Source organism: Nicotiana tabacum, chromosome 15 (assembly GCF_000715075.1).
Source record: "Nicotiana tabacum cultivar K326 chromosome 15, ASM71507v2, whole genome shotgun sequence".
Taxonomy (NCBI): Eukaryota; Viridiplantae; Streptophyta; class Magnoliopsida; order Solanales; family Solanaceae; genus Nicotiana; species Nicotiana tabacum.
The window spans coordinates 34787501-34803586 of record NC_134094.1 but is presented as its reverse complement, the minus strand read 5'-3'; the positions used below and the strand labels follow the sequence as shown (position 1 = coordinate 34803586).

Below are 16086 nucleotides of genomic sequence, written 5' to 3'. Positions count from 1 at the left end.
ATAAAATAAAAAACCTACCCTAATTATCGATGCGGTTATAGATTTATAAAAACCTACGATTTCTTTAAAAGAAACCTAAAAATCGGTTCGATGCGATACGATTCGGTCGGCTTAGTCGATTTACGAATATCCATTGATACCCCATAGCGATTATTCTTCGGCTTTTTCTAAGATTACCCGCCTCCCTAAAGAAACTTTATGTGATCTCTTTTGACTTCATATTATGTCCATTTTGTTTGAGTTTCTTTTATAATTTATTTTTACCTTTTTTATCAAGTTGAAGTTTTCTGACAACATAAGTTGGTGCTAAATATGTGGCGAACTTTCCGGCTGATTTAGAAGGCTATTTCACATATTATTCAAAAAATTGCTATTGATCAGCCCGATCCAGAATATGATAAAATAATGAAGAGAACTACTGACGAGCATCGGGGATATATTGACAAAGAAAGCAGCGGGGGTGTATTGTTAGACAGAGAAAAAGAAAAAAAGGCGGCGACAATACAAGGATAGAGAGATGGACAACAAATCTGCACTTTGTTGTGCGGATATATAAATAATATTCCCAATTTGGCAAGATGGAATTTCTGGTATGGTTCATTATTTGTAGATTATTAGCTTCATCAGATATTTTAGTTCATAAACTATACCTATGCTTGAGCATGCATGTAGGATCATGGCTTTGCTTAATTACTTTGAGCGGGTTAAAGAAAGATTGAAATCAATTCTCAAGTGTCTTCGTATCTATAGCAGGGAAATAATTATAATACCACAACTATTCCTGGTATCCATGTTGTTAAATTGCTTTTCAATGAGCTTGGTCAAATTCATCGATTTATTTGTCCCCGTGAGATTATCAATATCCTTTAAGTAATTTATAAAAGTTCATAATACGTGAATGGAAAATGACTATATATATAAAATTTGATTTTTAACGATCACTTCTTAACAAAGGAGCATAAATCCGATAGTTATAAGTATACTCATAGCAACCAAATATTTTTTTAGTTATTGAAATTAATTATTAATTCAATATTAACGAGGGATACTATTCAGCCTTTAAAATATAACATAGCCCGTTAAACAATTAATTAATAAAAAGTGGCGCTAACTTTTTCTCTTTTTTCCCAACCCACACCTGGATCCGCCAACCTCCCTTCTCCCCCCTTCCCCCCAAAAAAGAAGGAAAAAACCCTAAGACTTCTCCAACATCTCTGTTGTGAACACTTTTTTCGTAAACCTGCAACTGCTATTTCTCCTGCAATTGCGAAGTAAAATTCAGTAAAACTGCTGGTGTTCAAACGTCAATATCATTGTATTAAGGAAACTGCTGGTCACCTCCATTGACAACAACATGCTCATCTTCAGTTTCTTCTCATCAAGGTATGGTTCGAAATTGTACCCTTTTTATGTTAATTTTAGTTTAGATGAAACCTCAGTTCTAAACCATGGCTGTTCAAATTCAATTATTAAGTTTTGAACGTGAAAAGTAGGTGAAAAGCTAGGGTTTTAAGGGTAAAATTTCTTCTCTGCTCTTGATTCAAATTTCAGAAAAAAATACAAAAAGAGATATAAAAATATTTAAGTTTTCTTCTCTGATTTTCGGCTATTACTCCTTTGATTTTGGAGTTAAGTTTCTTTCATATACATAGATATAAAACAAAAACAAAAAAAAATATTTTAGTTTCTGCCCTGTTTGATCTTCATTCATGGATCTTTCTTGAGCTTGGTTGGTGTTTCACGGGTTCGAACGTGACTGTTCGAGGACAAAGTTCATGGTTCCCTCGCATGAATTTTGGAGTCAAAATCTGTGTTGCTGATTCTTCAATTGTTATTAAGGAAAGTTGTGGCTTAACAAGTCTGTTACTATCACTCCCTTTATATTTTATCTAACTAATTGTGAATCGAGCTTCAAAATGAGTCGTTTAAGGATAAGACGAGTTTGGGATATAAATTTTTTAGTTAGATAATTGATTTCTTTACGAATCCATTCATTTAAAATTGAGTAAAGCTTTCTTGTTGATTCTCTGGATTTGTTTTAGAGTTGCCCTTTAAGAGAATAACTTGATAATGAATTAGTTGGAAAGTTTTTGTTCACTAAAACAGTATGTTGTTGGATTTCGCTTTTGATTAGAGCTGTATTGGGTGCTTCTGGTTTGGTACTGAAATAGCATATTGTTAGCTAGTTCAAGGAGGTGAATTTCTGTGGATTAACTGCTGGTTCTAATTCCTAACAGTTCAATGATAGTTGATGCTGCTTTGTATCTATGAACATTAATATAATATATTTGTAGTAGGTGGTAGTTTAAATATGTATTCTCTGTTTGCTAAAATCCAAATGCTAGTGTAGTAACCTGTGAGCAACTTAACCGGGTCGAGTATTTCCTTATCTTCCCTGCTAGATTTCTTCCACCTCTAAATTTGGAGTTGTGCAATCTTTGTGAGCTTATCATTCTTTAATCTCTTCATTCACTGTACCCATGTGTTTCATGTCCACTTAAATGCTTTAGTCTCTTCATTCATTGTACCCAAGGATTTAAAGCATTACTTTCTTGATTTTCCTTCTCCATTTCTTCTTTCACAAATGAAAAGGAAATACTTGTGAGCTTACACCATTGCATTGAATGGTTGGTCAGAATAGACTTTTTTCTTGTTGTCGTCTAAATCCATGAGTCTTCTTGAGTTGACACCTAAATTGTTTTCATTTATATTTCGAGTTTGCTTCTAAATGGATGAAATGTTTTACAAAACTGGAAGTTAATGAATTGTTAAAGTAATTGTGGACCTTGTACTAGTCTATAGTTCTTGAATGCTAGGTACAACACAAAAGTTGCAAAGTGTCGGAGCGGGAATTAGCCTATCTACACATGATTAAATCTATCCATCCAGCATTACTGGTTGAAAATGAAATGGAGAAAGGGTTAAGAGACTCATAAACTTGAATCCTTTTTAAAGCATTAACAATGGCTGGTTGTTGGTCCTGGACATCACAACATGAGTAGATGCTTTACCTAATTACCATTGGTATTTCTTATATTCGCGTAATTAATGTCGTCTAAGCTCTTTATCTTGTCTATTAGAAAGGCCCTTTGATATTGGAGTTTGTCTGCAAACTGATGTGTGGTTAAGTGAGAGTTCTTCTAGAGGTAATTTAGTATGTTAAGTGTATTGCTCGTTGAAGTTTCTTTAAGTTTGTACTTAAGACCAAGTTTGTGGTTATTTTGATCTGGTATGTGTGTGCACTCAAGAACTTGTTATTTCTCTGTATGAATAAATGTGCCCCTCTCACATTTCATCAGGTCCTAGTTTTCTGATTTCTCTAACTTCTAATCTCACCATTGCATCTGCGTGGTCATTAAGTGGCCATAAGCAGGACTATCAATAAACAGAGGTCATAAAAAGTAGAAAGCTACTATGAACTTTCCATGATCAAATCATCAAAGTTAAACTGGTCCTTCTTAGTTCTGATTCTGAAGTTTGGAAGTAGATCTTGATCATTCTTCAATGTGGCTTTGGCTTGCCTTGGCAACGAAATAGCCTCAGTGAAGAATCTCTTGTTTCTCCCTTACTCCAATATTAGTTAGAGCACGTGCTACACAATTTTCTTCCTGTAGCAAGATCTTATATGGAATCTTCCTCTGGTAAGCAACTGAGTGATCTGCAAAATTTCATCTCTGACTGGCCACAAAATCTTGGTGTCTCCTTTAATAAAACTCATTAGAAACATAGAGTTTGTCTCTATGATCACAGTCATCATCCGGTTCGTCGTTGGTGACACACCATTGTAATCCTTTTAGCATAGCTGGTTAAATTTTTATTTTTCATCTCTTTTGATACTCACATGTTGGTTAAATTTTTATTTTCTAGTTTACTAGATAAGTTCCATGTTTACTGATACTTGTGAATATTATAGGACAAATTTGACAGTGATGACATAAATGATCAACGAGATCATGGCTTGAAACATACGAGGAAGTTATGGAACAATTGGAGAGGATCGTTGCACAAGAATATAAGTCTAAGCCATTTCGTGATGCTCTAAAAGATGTACCAAATGGGGTAGACAAGAGTGATTGGGAATGGCTCGTCAAGGAGCATTTTTTGACTGAAAAATTTAAGGTATGATTTCATAGCTATTTATTAACATCTTGTAATATTAAGTGGCTGACCATAATTTTTCAATGTGTTCTCAATTTAGGAAAAAAAGTGCAAGAAACTCGGTCAATAGGTCTAAGTTGAGTATGCCTCATCGTACGGGTAGTAAGCCAATTAGAGAGATTATTTATGAATTGGTGAGTAAATCTTGCAAACTATTAAGAAACTCCATCCTTGTTAAAAAGATTTGTTTGACTTATTTATTTTAATTCACCGGATGTGGCAACTATCTTTTTGAGACTAAGAATGACAGCAAGCTTATTGAACCTAAAACTAATGAAAAATATGTATGTTTATTGATAAATTTTATTTTATATCATTTGTTTACTTTGTTGTAGTATTTAATTAAATTATCTTTCATTTTATAGGTTAAAATCCAAGAAGTGGTGCAATCTGAATCATCTCTTACAAACATTGAGGTTGTAGAGAGGTGCTTTAGACCTCAACGCAAGAGTCATGTTGTTGGATTTGGTGTTGGGATAACCGCTAAGAAGTTGAAAGGTGGTAACTCCTCGAAAGCTGCATTATTAGAGAAGCTAAATGCTACTGAAAAAGAAACGAATCACTAAAAGGATGCCTGAAAGAGCTAGAGAGTAAATACACACAGCTTGCAAGTGCAGTATTTCATCAGACTTCATCACCATCTTCAAGTGAGCAATAGATTGAAGCATTTAACAGGTTCGTAGATTGAAATCTTATTGTATTATGTGACAAAATTATTGCAATGCTCATGTGAAAGTTTTTCCTTATGTTATTAAGGTTTATGAATAAAAATATATATATATAGTCATTGAAACAAGTGAATTTAAGTAAGTCACATACAATTGCATAACTTTTCCCTTAAACTTCCATAACAATCTACGCCAGTCATAGCTTTAGTATCGTCCTTTGATGGAAAAGCTTTAGTGTCCATGCTTTTCCAAGTGGAAGATTCCTTTACATTAGTTGCTCATATTCTGTAAAGTGTGGTTCCAAAAACTGAAATAAAAAAAGAATATAATGTCAAAGGGCAGTACTTAGGTAGCCTCAACTAGTGTCATATGAAGCATATGAAGAACAATGGAATGGTAGACAAATTACGAAGTGTACTTATACAACCTCAAGTAGCGCTATCAGAATGTCATCTTATGAAATATACTACAACCCGCAAATTGTTATATATCTCAAGAACATATTGACTGTGTTGATATGTCTCAAGTGCTGTATTTGACTGATTTTTCTCAAGAACATATTGACTGATCTTTCTTCTTTAATTATTTTGATCAGAATATGTCTTATGAAATCTAAATGTGTTGATATTGTTGGTGCTGCGTAAGAAACAACTTTTTCATGTGCCCATTAAAAAGTTTAATTAGGAAAATTAACTCATTTTTTGTATCTCAATTGCCTGTCCACATGATCTGTAGAATTGCAAGAAGCTCGATATAGGATTTGCTTCCCAAAAAGTGCTCGTTGTGCAGGTTTTAATGTAATAGGATTGAGTGATGTAAAACTATACGTCATTAGTCACTCTTCTGATCATTGTACACAGATATAGAAAATTTAATGCTGTCATTTTTCTGCTACAATATTGTCCCACTCTTATGTCATCTGATCTTTGTATTATTTCAATTTCTTGTTTATGGTCATCAATGTAGCCTTTAATGGAATTATTAAATTGACATACATTTGTTATGTTAACAGATCTGATCTTTCTTTATTAACTGGCATACATGTGCTCTTTCTTCTTTAATTGTTTATTCTTTGTTACTAAACTGGCATACATTTGTTATGTTAACAGATCAAACATTTGAAGTCCGAAGAACTATCCTTGAAGAAAGTGTACGGCAAGTTGAAGTACAAGAGGTTTATGCTTTGTTAGGGATGGTTTAAACATCTTGTACATATGCTGCAATTTTATGTTTCTCTTTTAGGAATTATAAAAAATGATGTCATACGATTTAGATTAGTTTCTGGTAAATATGATACTTTAGTTCTTTGTAATAACAAAAACATGAAGTATTTGGTTTATTTTCGAGTGTTGTTGAGTGTGTATGAAAGCATATAAATAATTATTTCTATTTATCTAATTTAAATTTTCGTAATTATTGGTACAATTTTACAGTAGCAAAGGAAATTGTGGTCACTGAAACTCTTTAATTATAGGTTTCTCAAACAGATAAATGGGCATTAACGAAGGAAAATTTGGTTCTTAAAAATAATTATACAACTAACGAAGGGAATATCGGTCGTTAAAGGCACTTGTAATGACTGAATTAGTTCTTGTAAGACTTTTAATGACCGGATAATAAATTAGCGAATGAAAAATTCCGTCGTTAAAAGGGACTTATAACGACCGGAGATTGTGTTGTCACTAAAGGATCTTTAACGACCAGATTGTAATCCGGTCGTTAACTTTTAACTTCGGGGCTTTTAACGACCGGTGACGACCGGATTTTTTCTGGTCGTTAACAACTTATAACGACCGAATTTGGATTTTTAACGACCAAATTTCCCCTCGCTAAAGGCCTATTTTCTATATATTCCTCCTTTTGTTTAGCGAAGCAAGATCGATGCAACTTTGTATGTGGCGTGTATGCTTGCCATTCTTCTGCTTTGAGACACAATGAATGTTCATTTAAAGAAAATAATGGCGTCAAGCATCAACTATGGCTCATGTTATTCATCTTTTATTTTTTAAAAAAAAATTGGCAGGAATAGCTATGATTTTAACCAGTTTTTTGAAGAAAGAATAAAATGACAGTTACCAAAAATACATTTAACTTTATTTCTATCTTTGGTTATAAGTATTTATTACTGTAGAACAGGAATATACGTATGCATTTACATTTGTCAAAATATTTTTTTTTGCATTTTAACATGTTTCTATTCTGTGTAAGAATAAATATCTTTTTCCTTTTGGAGTTGGATAGCAGTAGAGATGATTGGACTATGGGATTCTATCAATACAAAGAAAAACAGGAGAAAATTATTAGTGCAACAATAATAATTGTTATAGATAAATTACAAGATAATTTAGTGTTACTCATGTATTTTCCTCTATCATGACTAAATTTATAATAAAAAGAGTCATTTTTTAAGTTCACTAAAAAAATTTAAAATAGCGCGAAGCGCGAACAATTTAACTAGTCTATTAATAAAGGAAAGGAGTAACAAATCCATGAAATTATGACAAGTGTCAAAACGAAATATCAACACGTGTCATGTTTTAAGATAAAACTTCAATAAATTTGGAGAATAAAAAATATTTGAAAATAGAAAAAAAATTACAAAATTTTAAACCATTAATCTGGCCAGTTATTCACATCATGAGTCCCACGTTTGGGCATATCTATTCACACCATGAGTCCCACGTTTTTTGGGCAGATCTTTTTTAAACCAGAAAACTAAAAAAATATAATTACTCACGACAATTTTTTTAACAGAGAATTTTACATAAAAATATTAATAAAGGAAAAAAATACTCCATGATCGTCTATTAAAAAAAAATGGACTCCCACGTTTATTCACTAGTTTTTATTTAATTTATTATAAACCTAAATATTCGACTATAAAAATTCTTTACAGATAATTTTATATAAAAATAGGAAGAAAGGAGAAAGAAAAATACTCCACGATCCTCTTCCCAAACGTGGGTATCAAAACCTAACTCCATAACTTAGAAACTGTCTCCTACGTTCATAATGTCTCAAACGTCTGCTCCTCTTTTGTATTCCCTTTTTTCTGTGCTCAAAATACAGAACTTTACAAATATGGCTACAACACTTCATTAAATCATCAAATTTCAAGCAACTCGATGCTACAGAATCTCAAAGTTAGAGTCGTTCGAATGCGAAAAATCCCGGATTCAAGCCTTAAACACCATATTCCATTGAGTTGATTTTACAAGATGCAAAGGTAACATATTCAACTTTACATAGTTCTAAAGTTTCTCTTCATTTTTGGTTTTATGAATAATATTTTCACAATAAACTGTACTAATTAAATGATTATGTATAGTACCAGTATTCTGTTCCTGTTTCTGAAAGTTTATCATCAGAAAGTTTGTTATTAATTTCTTTAGGACGAACTTACGGCAATTTTGCTTATTCAACTTTACTTAGTTTTAAAGTTTCTCTTCTTTTCTGGTTTAACGGATAAAGTTTTCACAATAAACTTTACTAATTAAACGATTATGCATCGTACCAGTATTCTGTTTCTGTTTCTGAAAGTTTATCATCAAAAAGTTTGTTATTACTTTCTTTAGGACCAACATGCGAAAATTTTGCTTATATTTGAAACAATTATGTGTAGTATGATTATTTCTCTATCTGTTTGTTAAAGTTGTATTCACAATTGTGTTTTCTCAATTGTCTATGAAAAACGCCAGTAATTTAAATTATGTATAAAATATTCTTTAATTGATAACTCACTGTAAAAATTATTATAATTCATCTATACTGAATCTTTGTACGGTTTAGCTTCCATTGTGTTTAAAATAAATCTCTGCAGATATCGGCTATGCTCGCCTTTGTTAGGACGAACATAATGAAACTTTGCTCATACATAGATGCTTCTATTTGTTAGTACCATGGTGGATGGTTGGGTGTGGTGATAGTGTGAATACTTAATCGTGTTTAAACAGACCCTTATCTATTGATATGGTCCTATTAGTAGAGGTTTCTGAATTTGTTCTATTTTGCTTTTTTTTTTTTGAACAAGGACAACAAGTAGCCACGGCCACAGGCGTCAGGCGCAACTGCAGACACACGTGCAGAAGCAGGAATAGAAAGAGATGGACAGTCTTAAAGACGAACTCTCAAACGCTCAACATAGAACAAATGTATGGCTCTATTAATTATGCAAATCATTGTTTAAAGATATTTAGTACTTGAACATGGTTTAAATTTATATATATGATTGACTGTTATTTCAGGCAGTTGTTAGGCAAGGACCTTAATGGTTTGGATTTGAATGAACTACGGCTGCTTGAACATCAACTAAATGAAGGACTATTAGCCATAAAGGACAGAAAGGTCTGAAGACTACTTTGATTATTCAGTTATTAGTGCTACAAGATGTAGTCAAATTTTTCCAGAATTTATCTATTTTGTTGAATCTTGAAATTTGAGCCATAATATTCTACATTCTAGGAAGAATTACTGATACAGCAACTAGAGAATTCAAGGAGGCAGGTAAATCACATCATAAAGTTGAAATATTTATATTTTTTTTATTCCAGAAAGAAAATATTAGAAGTACAGAATGGGCTTTTCTTATGTTCTGCTCATGTTTCTTTTTGGATGATGCCTATCCAGGAGGAGAGGCTGTGTTGGAGAGTGAAACCTTACACAGACGGGCAATACAAGCCTTCGTTTTTGTTTCTATTGCTTTACAATCTATAACTCCCCCCTTTAGGTTCCTGGTGGTTACTTTCTGACCACAATTATTTATAAGGTAACAACTTTTGTGTATATATATATAAAAAATTAACTGCATCAAAACTATATAGCTTTTCATAATTACACAGTTTATAAATCAACCCCATGAAGTTAGGTCACAGAAGAGGTACACACCGCTTCTCTGTTCTTTGCACTTCATTTCTTCCCATTCCTTCTTGCTTCACTTAATTCTACTCATGAATAAAGAAATTTTCTAAAAACAACGCGTCTTGACTAAAAAAGTTATATCTCTCTATAGACGCCTCAAAACCATGATTCACTTGTGCCGTTGAAAAGAGCATTTCTAGAACTAAATCATATACAAAAAACAGATCTAGATTCTTTGAATATTTATAAAGATAAGCTTTTGAATTTATTTCTGAAATATTGGTATTCTAATTTTCACATCTTTATGTGTCCTCACTAAAAAAATCATATCTTTCTGCAGACACATCAAAACTCTAGGTAATACCCCGCCAAGCTAAGAAAACTCCGGATCTCCGTAGCTGAGGATGGTCTGGGCCAACTCTGCACTGCTTCAATCTTCTTCGGATCTACCTTGATCCCTTCACTCGATACTACATGATCCAAAAATGCCACTGAATTTAGCCAGAATTTACACTTCAAAAATTTTGCATATAACTTCCTTTTCCTCCAGGTCTGAAGCACAGTCCTCAGGTGCTGCTCATGATCCCCCCGACTCCAGGAGTACACCAGAATGTCGTCAATAAATGACGAAAGTGTCAAGATAGGGCTGAAATGCATTGTTCATCAAGTGCTTGAATGCTGCTGGGGCGTTGGTCAACCCAAAAGACATCATAAGAAACTTGTAATGACCATACCTAGTCCTGAAAGTAGTCTTCGAGATATATGGCTCCTGAATCTTCAACTGATGATAGCCTGAACGCAAGTCGATCTTAGAGAACACCCTGGCACCTTGGAGCTGGTCAAATAGGTCATCAATACGTGAAAATGGATACATGTTCTTTACTGTAACCTTGTTCAACTGGCGATAATCAATACACATTCGCATAGAACCATCCTTCTTCTTTACAAACAAGACAGGAGCACCCCAAGGCGACACACTGAGCCAAATGAATCCTTTATCAAGTAACTCATGCAACTGTTCCTTCAAATCTTTCAACTTTTCTAGGGCCATACGATAGGGTGAAATAGAAATGGGCTGAGTGCCCGGTAACAAATCAATGCCAAAGTCGATATCTTTGTCGGGCGGCATGCCTGAAAGATCTGCCGGGAGGCATGCCCGGAAGATCTGCCGGGAATACATCTGGAAATTCTCTCACTACTGGAACTAACTCGAAGGTAGGAGTATCAACACTAACATCCCTCACATATGCCATATACGCATCACACCCTTCTCAACCATTCGCTGAGCCTTGAGAAATGAGACAACCCTGCTAGGAACATGATCTAAGGTACCTCTCCACTTTAGCCATGGTAGACCTGGCATAGCTAACGTCACCGTCTTGGCGTGAAAATCAGGGATAGCATGATAGGGCGACAACCAGTCCATGCCCAAAATAATATTGAAATCCACCATACTAATCAACAATAAATCGGTTCTGGTCTCAAAACCACTAAGAACAATCAAACACGACCGATACACACGGTCAACAATAATAGAATCACCCATGAGTGTAGACACATAGACAAGAGAACTCAGAGAATCATTGGATACACACAATTATGGGGCAAAATAAGATGACACATAGGAATAAGTGGAGCCTGGATCAAATAAAACTGATGCATCTCTATGACAGACCGGAACAATACATGTGATGACAAAATCTGATGCAACTACCTCCGTCCTAGTAGAAAGGGCATAATATCTGGCTTGGCCTCCCCCTCTAGGGCGACCTCTACCTGTCCGACCTCCACCTCTAGCTGGATGTGCAGGTGGGGTGGTAGCTAATGCTGTAACCATAGCCTGAGGACCCGGTGGAGCACGCGGTGCCTGAGAAATCTATGGAGGTGTACCCCCTAAGTCTGGGGCAATCCCTAACCATATGGTGAGTGTCGCCACACTCAAAACAAGCTCTCGGAGGACGTGGTTGCTGTGGCTGGCTCGGGCCTGATCGGTTGGACTGACCACTGAAAGCACCCCGTATAGAAGGTACACTAGACACTGGCGGTGCATAATAGGGATCCTGGGGCCTAGGAGTGACCGGAGCACCACTGGCGGCTAGAAATGCTGAATAAATAGGACGACCCATATAAACCCTGCCCTAACGAGATGCCAATGGGGCATGAGTACCACTATAAGTGCCAGACTCCCGAGACGTCTTGGCCTCTCTCTCCTCTCTCTCTCGAGTCAGCATACCCTCCAACCTTCTAGCAATCCCCACTACCTGCTGGTACGCAATATCCATCTCCAAATCTCGGGCCATGCTAAATCTGATACTGGGGTTGAGCCCCTCAATAAATCGATGAACCCGCTCCCGAACAGTAGCAACCAAGGCTGGTGCATGCTTAGCCAAATTACTAAATGACCGCATACTCTGACACGGTCATAGAACCCTGGCGCAATTGCTCAAACTCTGTGCGCCATGTATCTCTGAGACTCTAGGGAACATACTCCCTCAAGAACATATCCGAGAATTGAGTCTAATTGAGTGAAACTGCTTCAGCCGGACTACCTAACTCGTATGTGCGCCACCACTGATAGGCCGCTCCTCTAAGCTGGAACGTGGTGAAAGAAACCCCACTAGTCTCCGCAACACCCATAGTACGGAGGATACGGTGACACTCATTAAGAAAACCCTAGGCATCCTCTAAAACCAAGACACTAAAAGTAGGAGGGTGGTACTTCTTGTACCTCTCGAGCCTGAGCTTCTCCACCTCAGAAACTGCTGCCCTATCTTCGGGCTGAACTGGAGCTACCGGCTGCATTGGTACGACCTCTTGAACCTAGTCGACCTGGACCCGCTGCTCTGGGGTACCGACGATGAGAGTCTGTGCTCCTCCCCCGGCCTGAGATGTGGCAGGAGCAAGTGGTATCAATCGTGCCTGAGCTAAGGTGCTCAACATGCTCAGAAACTGGGCTAGAGTCTCCTTAAGGGCTGGTGCAGTAACATGCGTCTCAGGTGCCTGCCCTCCAACTGGAGCTACTAGTGGCTCCTCTGTAGCAGCTCGTGCGGGTGCTCTGGCTCTACCACGTCGACGTCCTCGGGCTCTACCCCAACCCCTACCTCTCGCGACTCTAGTAGGGGGCGCGGGTGTCTAGTCATCTGATCCAGTTGTACATGTCTTCATCATCTGTGAGAGAATAAAAAGACAAAAATTTAGAATCCGGAGTCAAAATCTTGCACGATAAGGAATCAAAGAAGTGAAGTTTTTTCCTAACAGTTCCATAGCCTCTCGGAGATAAGTACAGACGTCTCCGTACCGATCCGCAAGACTCTACTAAACCTGCTTGTAACTCATAACACCTATGAACCTAGTGCTCTGATACCAACTTGTCATGATCCCAATTTTCCTCTGTGGAAAGTCGTGATGACACTTAGTCTCTAAGACTAGGTAAGCCTAACAATTTACGGAATAACTGAATATAAAACTAAAACTCAAACCTCAATATCTGAAATAAATAAAACTGTAGTTCAAAATAATTACAACTCCCCAAAACCCGATAGAAATAAGTCACAAGTTTCTAAGAGAAATACTAAGTGTCTATACATCAGAGTCTAAAGAGATTACGAAAAAATAACATAATAATGATAGAGGGGGACTCCGAGGTCTGCGGGCGCTGGTAGATGTACCTTGAAGTCTCCACGTACAAGCTATCTCACTGGTATCTGGCATGGTAGGAAGAACCTGAATCTGCACAAAATGATGTGCAGAAGAGTACTATGAGTGCACTACAACGGTATCTAGTAAGTGTCAAGCCTAACCTCATAGAGTAGTGACGAAGTCAGGTCAGGGCCATACTGAAATAAAAAGAAACAAGGCAGAAGATATAATAATATAATGAAATGAATGAGAATTTGAACAATGAGAAATTTACAGAAAGGTACAACACAACAAATAGAGGTAAACAACAGGGGCACTCCCGAGGTACCACCTCGTAGTCCTAAATATAAATATACAACAGGGGAGTTTTCGAGGTACCGCCTCGTAGTTTCAAAAGTAAAGATGCAACGGATGCACTCCCAAGATACCGCCTCGTAGTCCCAAAAGTAAATACATAACACGGGGAGCTCCCGAGGTACCGCCTCGTAGTCCCAAAAGTAAATACACACTTATAACCTATGAGGCAATGAATTTGCAGAAAGGAATCCTACCGTTAAAGACTGAATACAAAATCACGAAAACAGGTAATTCAGCTAAGCATGTTGCACATATTGCAAGTAAGGGTTAAGACACGTAGACATGCGATTTTAGGCTAAACATAATGAATACACATACCGGAGCAACTCAGTTAAGGAATTAAAAGAAAACTACTCAGCAAGAATCGGATTGTTCAACACGTAACCAGAGTACGCACTCGTCACCTCGCGTACACAGCCTTCACGTATTTCAAATATCATAACAGTACCAAAATCTAAGGGGAGGTTCCCCCACACAAGGTTAGACAAGTCACTTTCCTCAAATCTCTCTCAATCAATCGATAAAAACGCCTTTCCCTCGACTTTCCGACTCTGAACGACCCAAATCAAGCAAAAAATAATTACATACTATAAATACAACTACAAAAAACTAATTTCAATAATAAAACCGCGACTTTAGCAAAGAATTGAGAAATTGCCCCAAAAAGTCGACCGGGTCCACGTCTCAGAATCGGGTAAAAGTCATAAAATACGAACACCCATTCGATATCGTGTTCACCCATACCCAAATTACCAAATTCCGACATGCATCAACACGACCTTCAAATCCTCAATCTTATTTTCAAATCCCTAGGCCCAAATCCTCGAATTTCACCTCAAAAATATGTAATCTAGTCGAAATACTCAATGATAATTCAATATTATTGACTAACAATGATCAAACGTGACTTACCTCAAGTTTTCCCGTGAAATCCCTCTGAAAAATCGCCTCAACCCGTGTTGGAAATGTCCAAAAATGCCAAAATCCCGCAACCCCTCCGATTTTATTCTGTCCAAGGGTTTTCGCATCTGCGACTCACTTGGCCGCATCTGCGGTCTCGCAGATGCGAGGATTGCCTCCGCTTCTGCGAAGCAGCTCGCCCCTCCGCGTTTCGCTTCTGCGATCAACAAGCCGCTTCTGCGGCTTCGCATATGCAGCAAAAGCTCCGCACCTGAGCGTACTACCCAGCCCCTCGCCAGGCCGCTTTTGCGATGCCCATCTCGCTTCTGCAAGCTCGCACCTGCGAGTAAATTTCTGCAGGTGCGATTGCACCACAAGGCAAAATCTCCAAATTTTTTCTTAAGTCCAAATTTGATCCGTGAACCATACGAAACTCACCCGAGGTCCTCTGAACCTGAACCAAATATACCAACAAGTCCTAAAACATCATACGAACTTCGTCGAAGCCTCAAATTATATCAAACAACGCTAAAACCATGAATCGCACCCCAATTCAAGCCTTATAAAAACTAACAATTTCCAACTTCTACATTCGATGCCGAAACCTATCAAATCAAGTCCGATTGACCTCAAATTTTGTACACAAGTCATAAATGACATAACAGGCATATATGAAAAGTTTCAGAACTGGATTCCGACCACGATATAAAAAAATCCATTCCGGGTCAAACTTTTCAAAAATCATCCAATTTTTCACCTTTCACCAATTTACGCTAAAATAACCTACGGAACTCCAATTCAACATCCGAACACGCTCCTAAGAACAAATTCACCCTACGGAGCTATTGAAACTGCCGAAACTTCATTCCGGAGTCGTCTTTACACAATTCAAACTACGATCAATTTCTAGAACTTAAATCCCTAATTTAGGGACTATGTGTCCCATTTCACGCCGAAACCAAAAATAAATCCTTCCGGCAAGTTACGTAACCACAAAATAAAATAAAGGGAGCAATAATTAGAGGTTCGAGACTAATACTCTCAAAACGACCGGCCGAATCGTTACAGAGCGGGAGGAGGAATAGGGGGTGGAGGAAGAGGGGAGACTTTATGCAAATAAGAAAACTTTTTAATTTTTAAAAATTATGTCATTAATACTAATTATAAAAGTGTCTCTCCTACTCCATTCTTAACATTTTTTTCTTAAAGATTGATGTAAATTTTCTAAGTGTCTTAAAAATTTAGTTTCACACATTCTTTAATTGCACATTGAAGAACAGTAACGCCTTAATGATAAAAGAAATAATGGCAGCGCGCTAAAGTACAAAGAAGAATGTGCTCGTTGTTTCAAAAGTTGTTTGTTTTTCTATCCATAGATACTAACTCTTTCGGCTGCTTACTATCTGCAAAGAAAACTAGTTTTGATGATTGGTTGACAATTTGCAGCTAATTAGCTCCCGATAGCGTCAAATTATGTTCCATTAATTAGGGGGAGAAATTCAAAAAT

At 36.8% G+C, this 16086-nt stretch overlaps 1 protein-coding gene across 2 annotated transcripts; it reads left to right on the top strand.

Moving 5' to 3' along the window:
* The first annotated feature begins 1093 nt into the window (after positions 1-1093).
* On the top strand, positions 1094-6176 carry LOC107823334 (uncharacterized). 2 transcript variants are annotated; one of them, XR_012699216.1, is made up of 5 exons: positions 1094-1383; positions 3914-4119; positions 4199-4292; positions 4524-4833; positions 5936-6176. XR_012699216.1 is itself a non-coding variant. In XM_075230746.1 (4 exons), the coding sequence occupies exons 2-3, from the start codon at positions 3979-3981 to the stop codon at positions 4722-4724; spliced, it is 342 nt and encodes a 113-aa protein (XP_075086847.1). In that variant the 5' UTR covers positions 1096-1383; positions 3914-3978; the 3' UTR covers positions 4725-4833; positions 5936-6176. The 2 variants fall into 2 exon arrangements, 1 of the variants encoding a protein (XP_075086847.1); XM_075230746.1 differs by lacking the exon at positions 4199-4292 and having other exon boundaries at positions 1096-1383.
* Positions 6177-16086: the final 9910 nt, after the last annotated feature.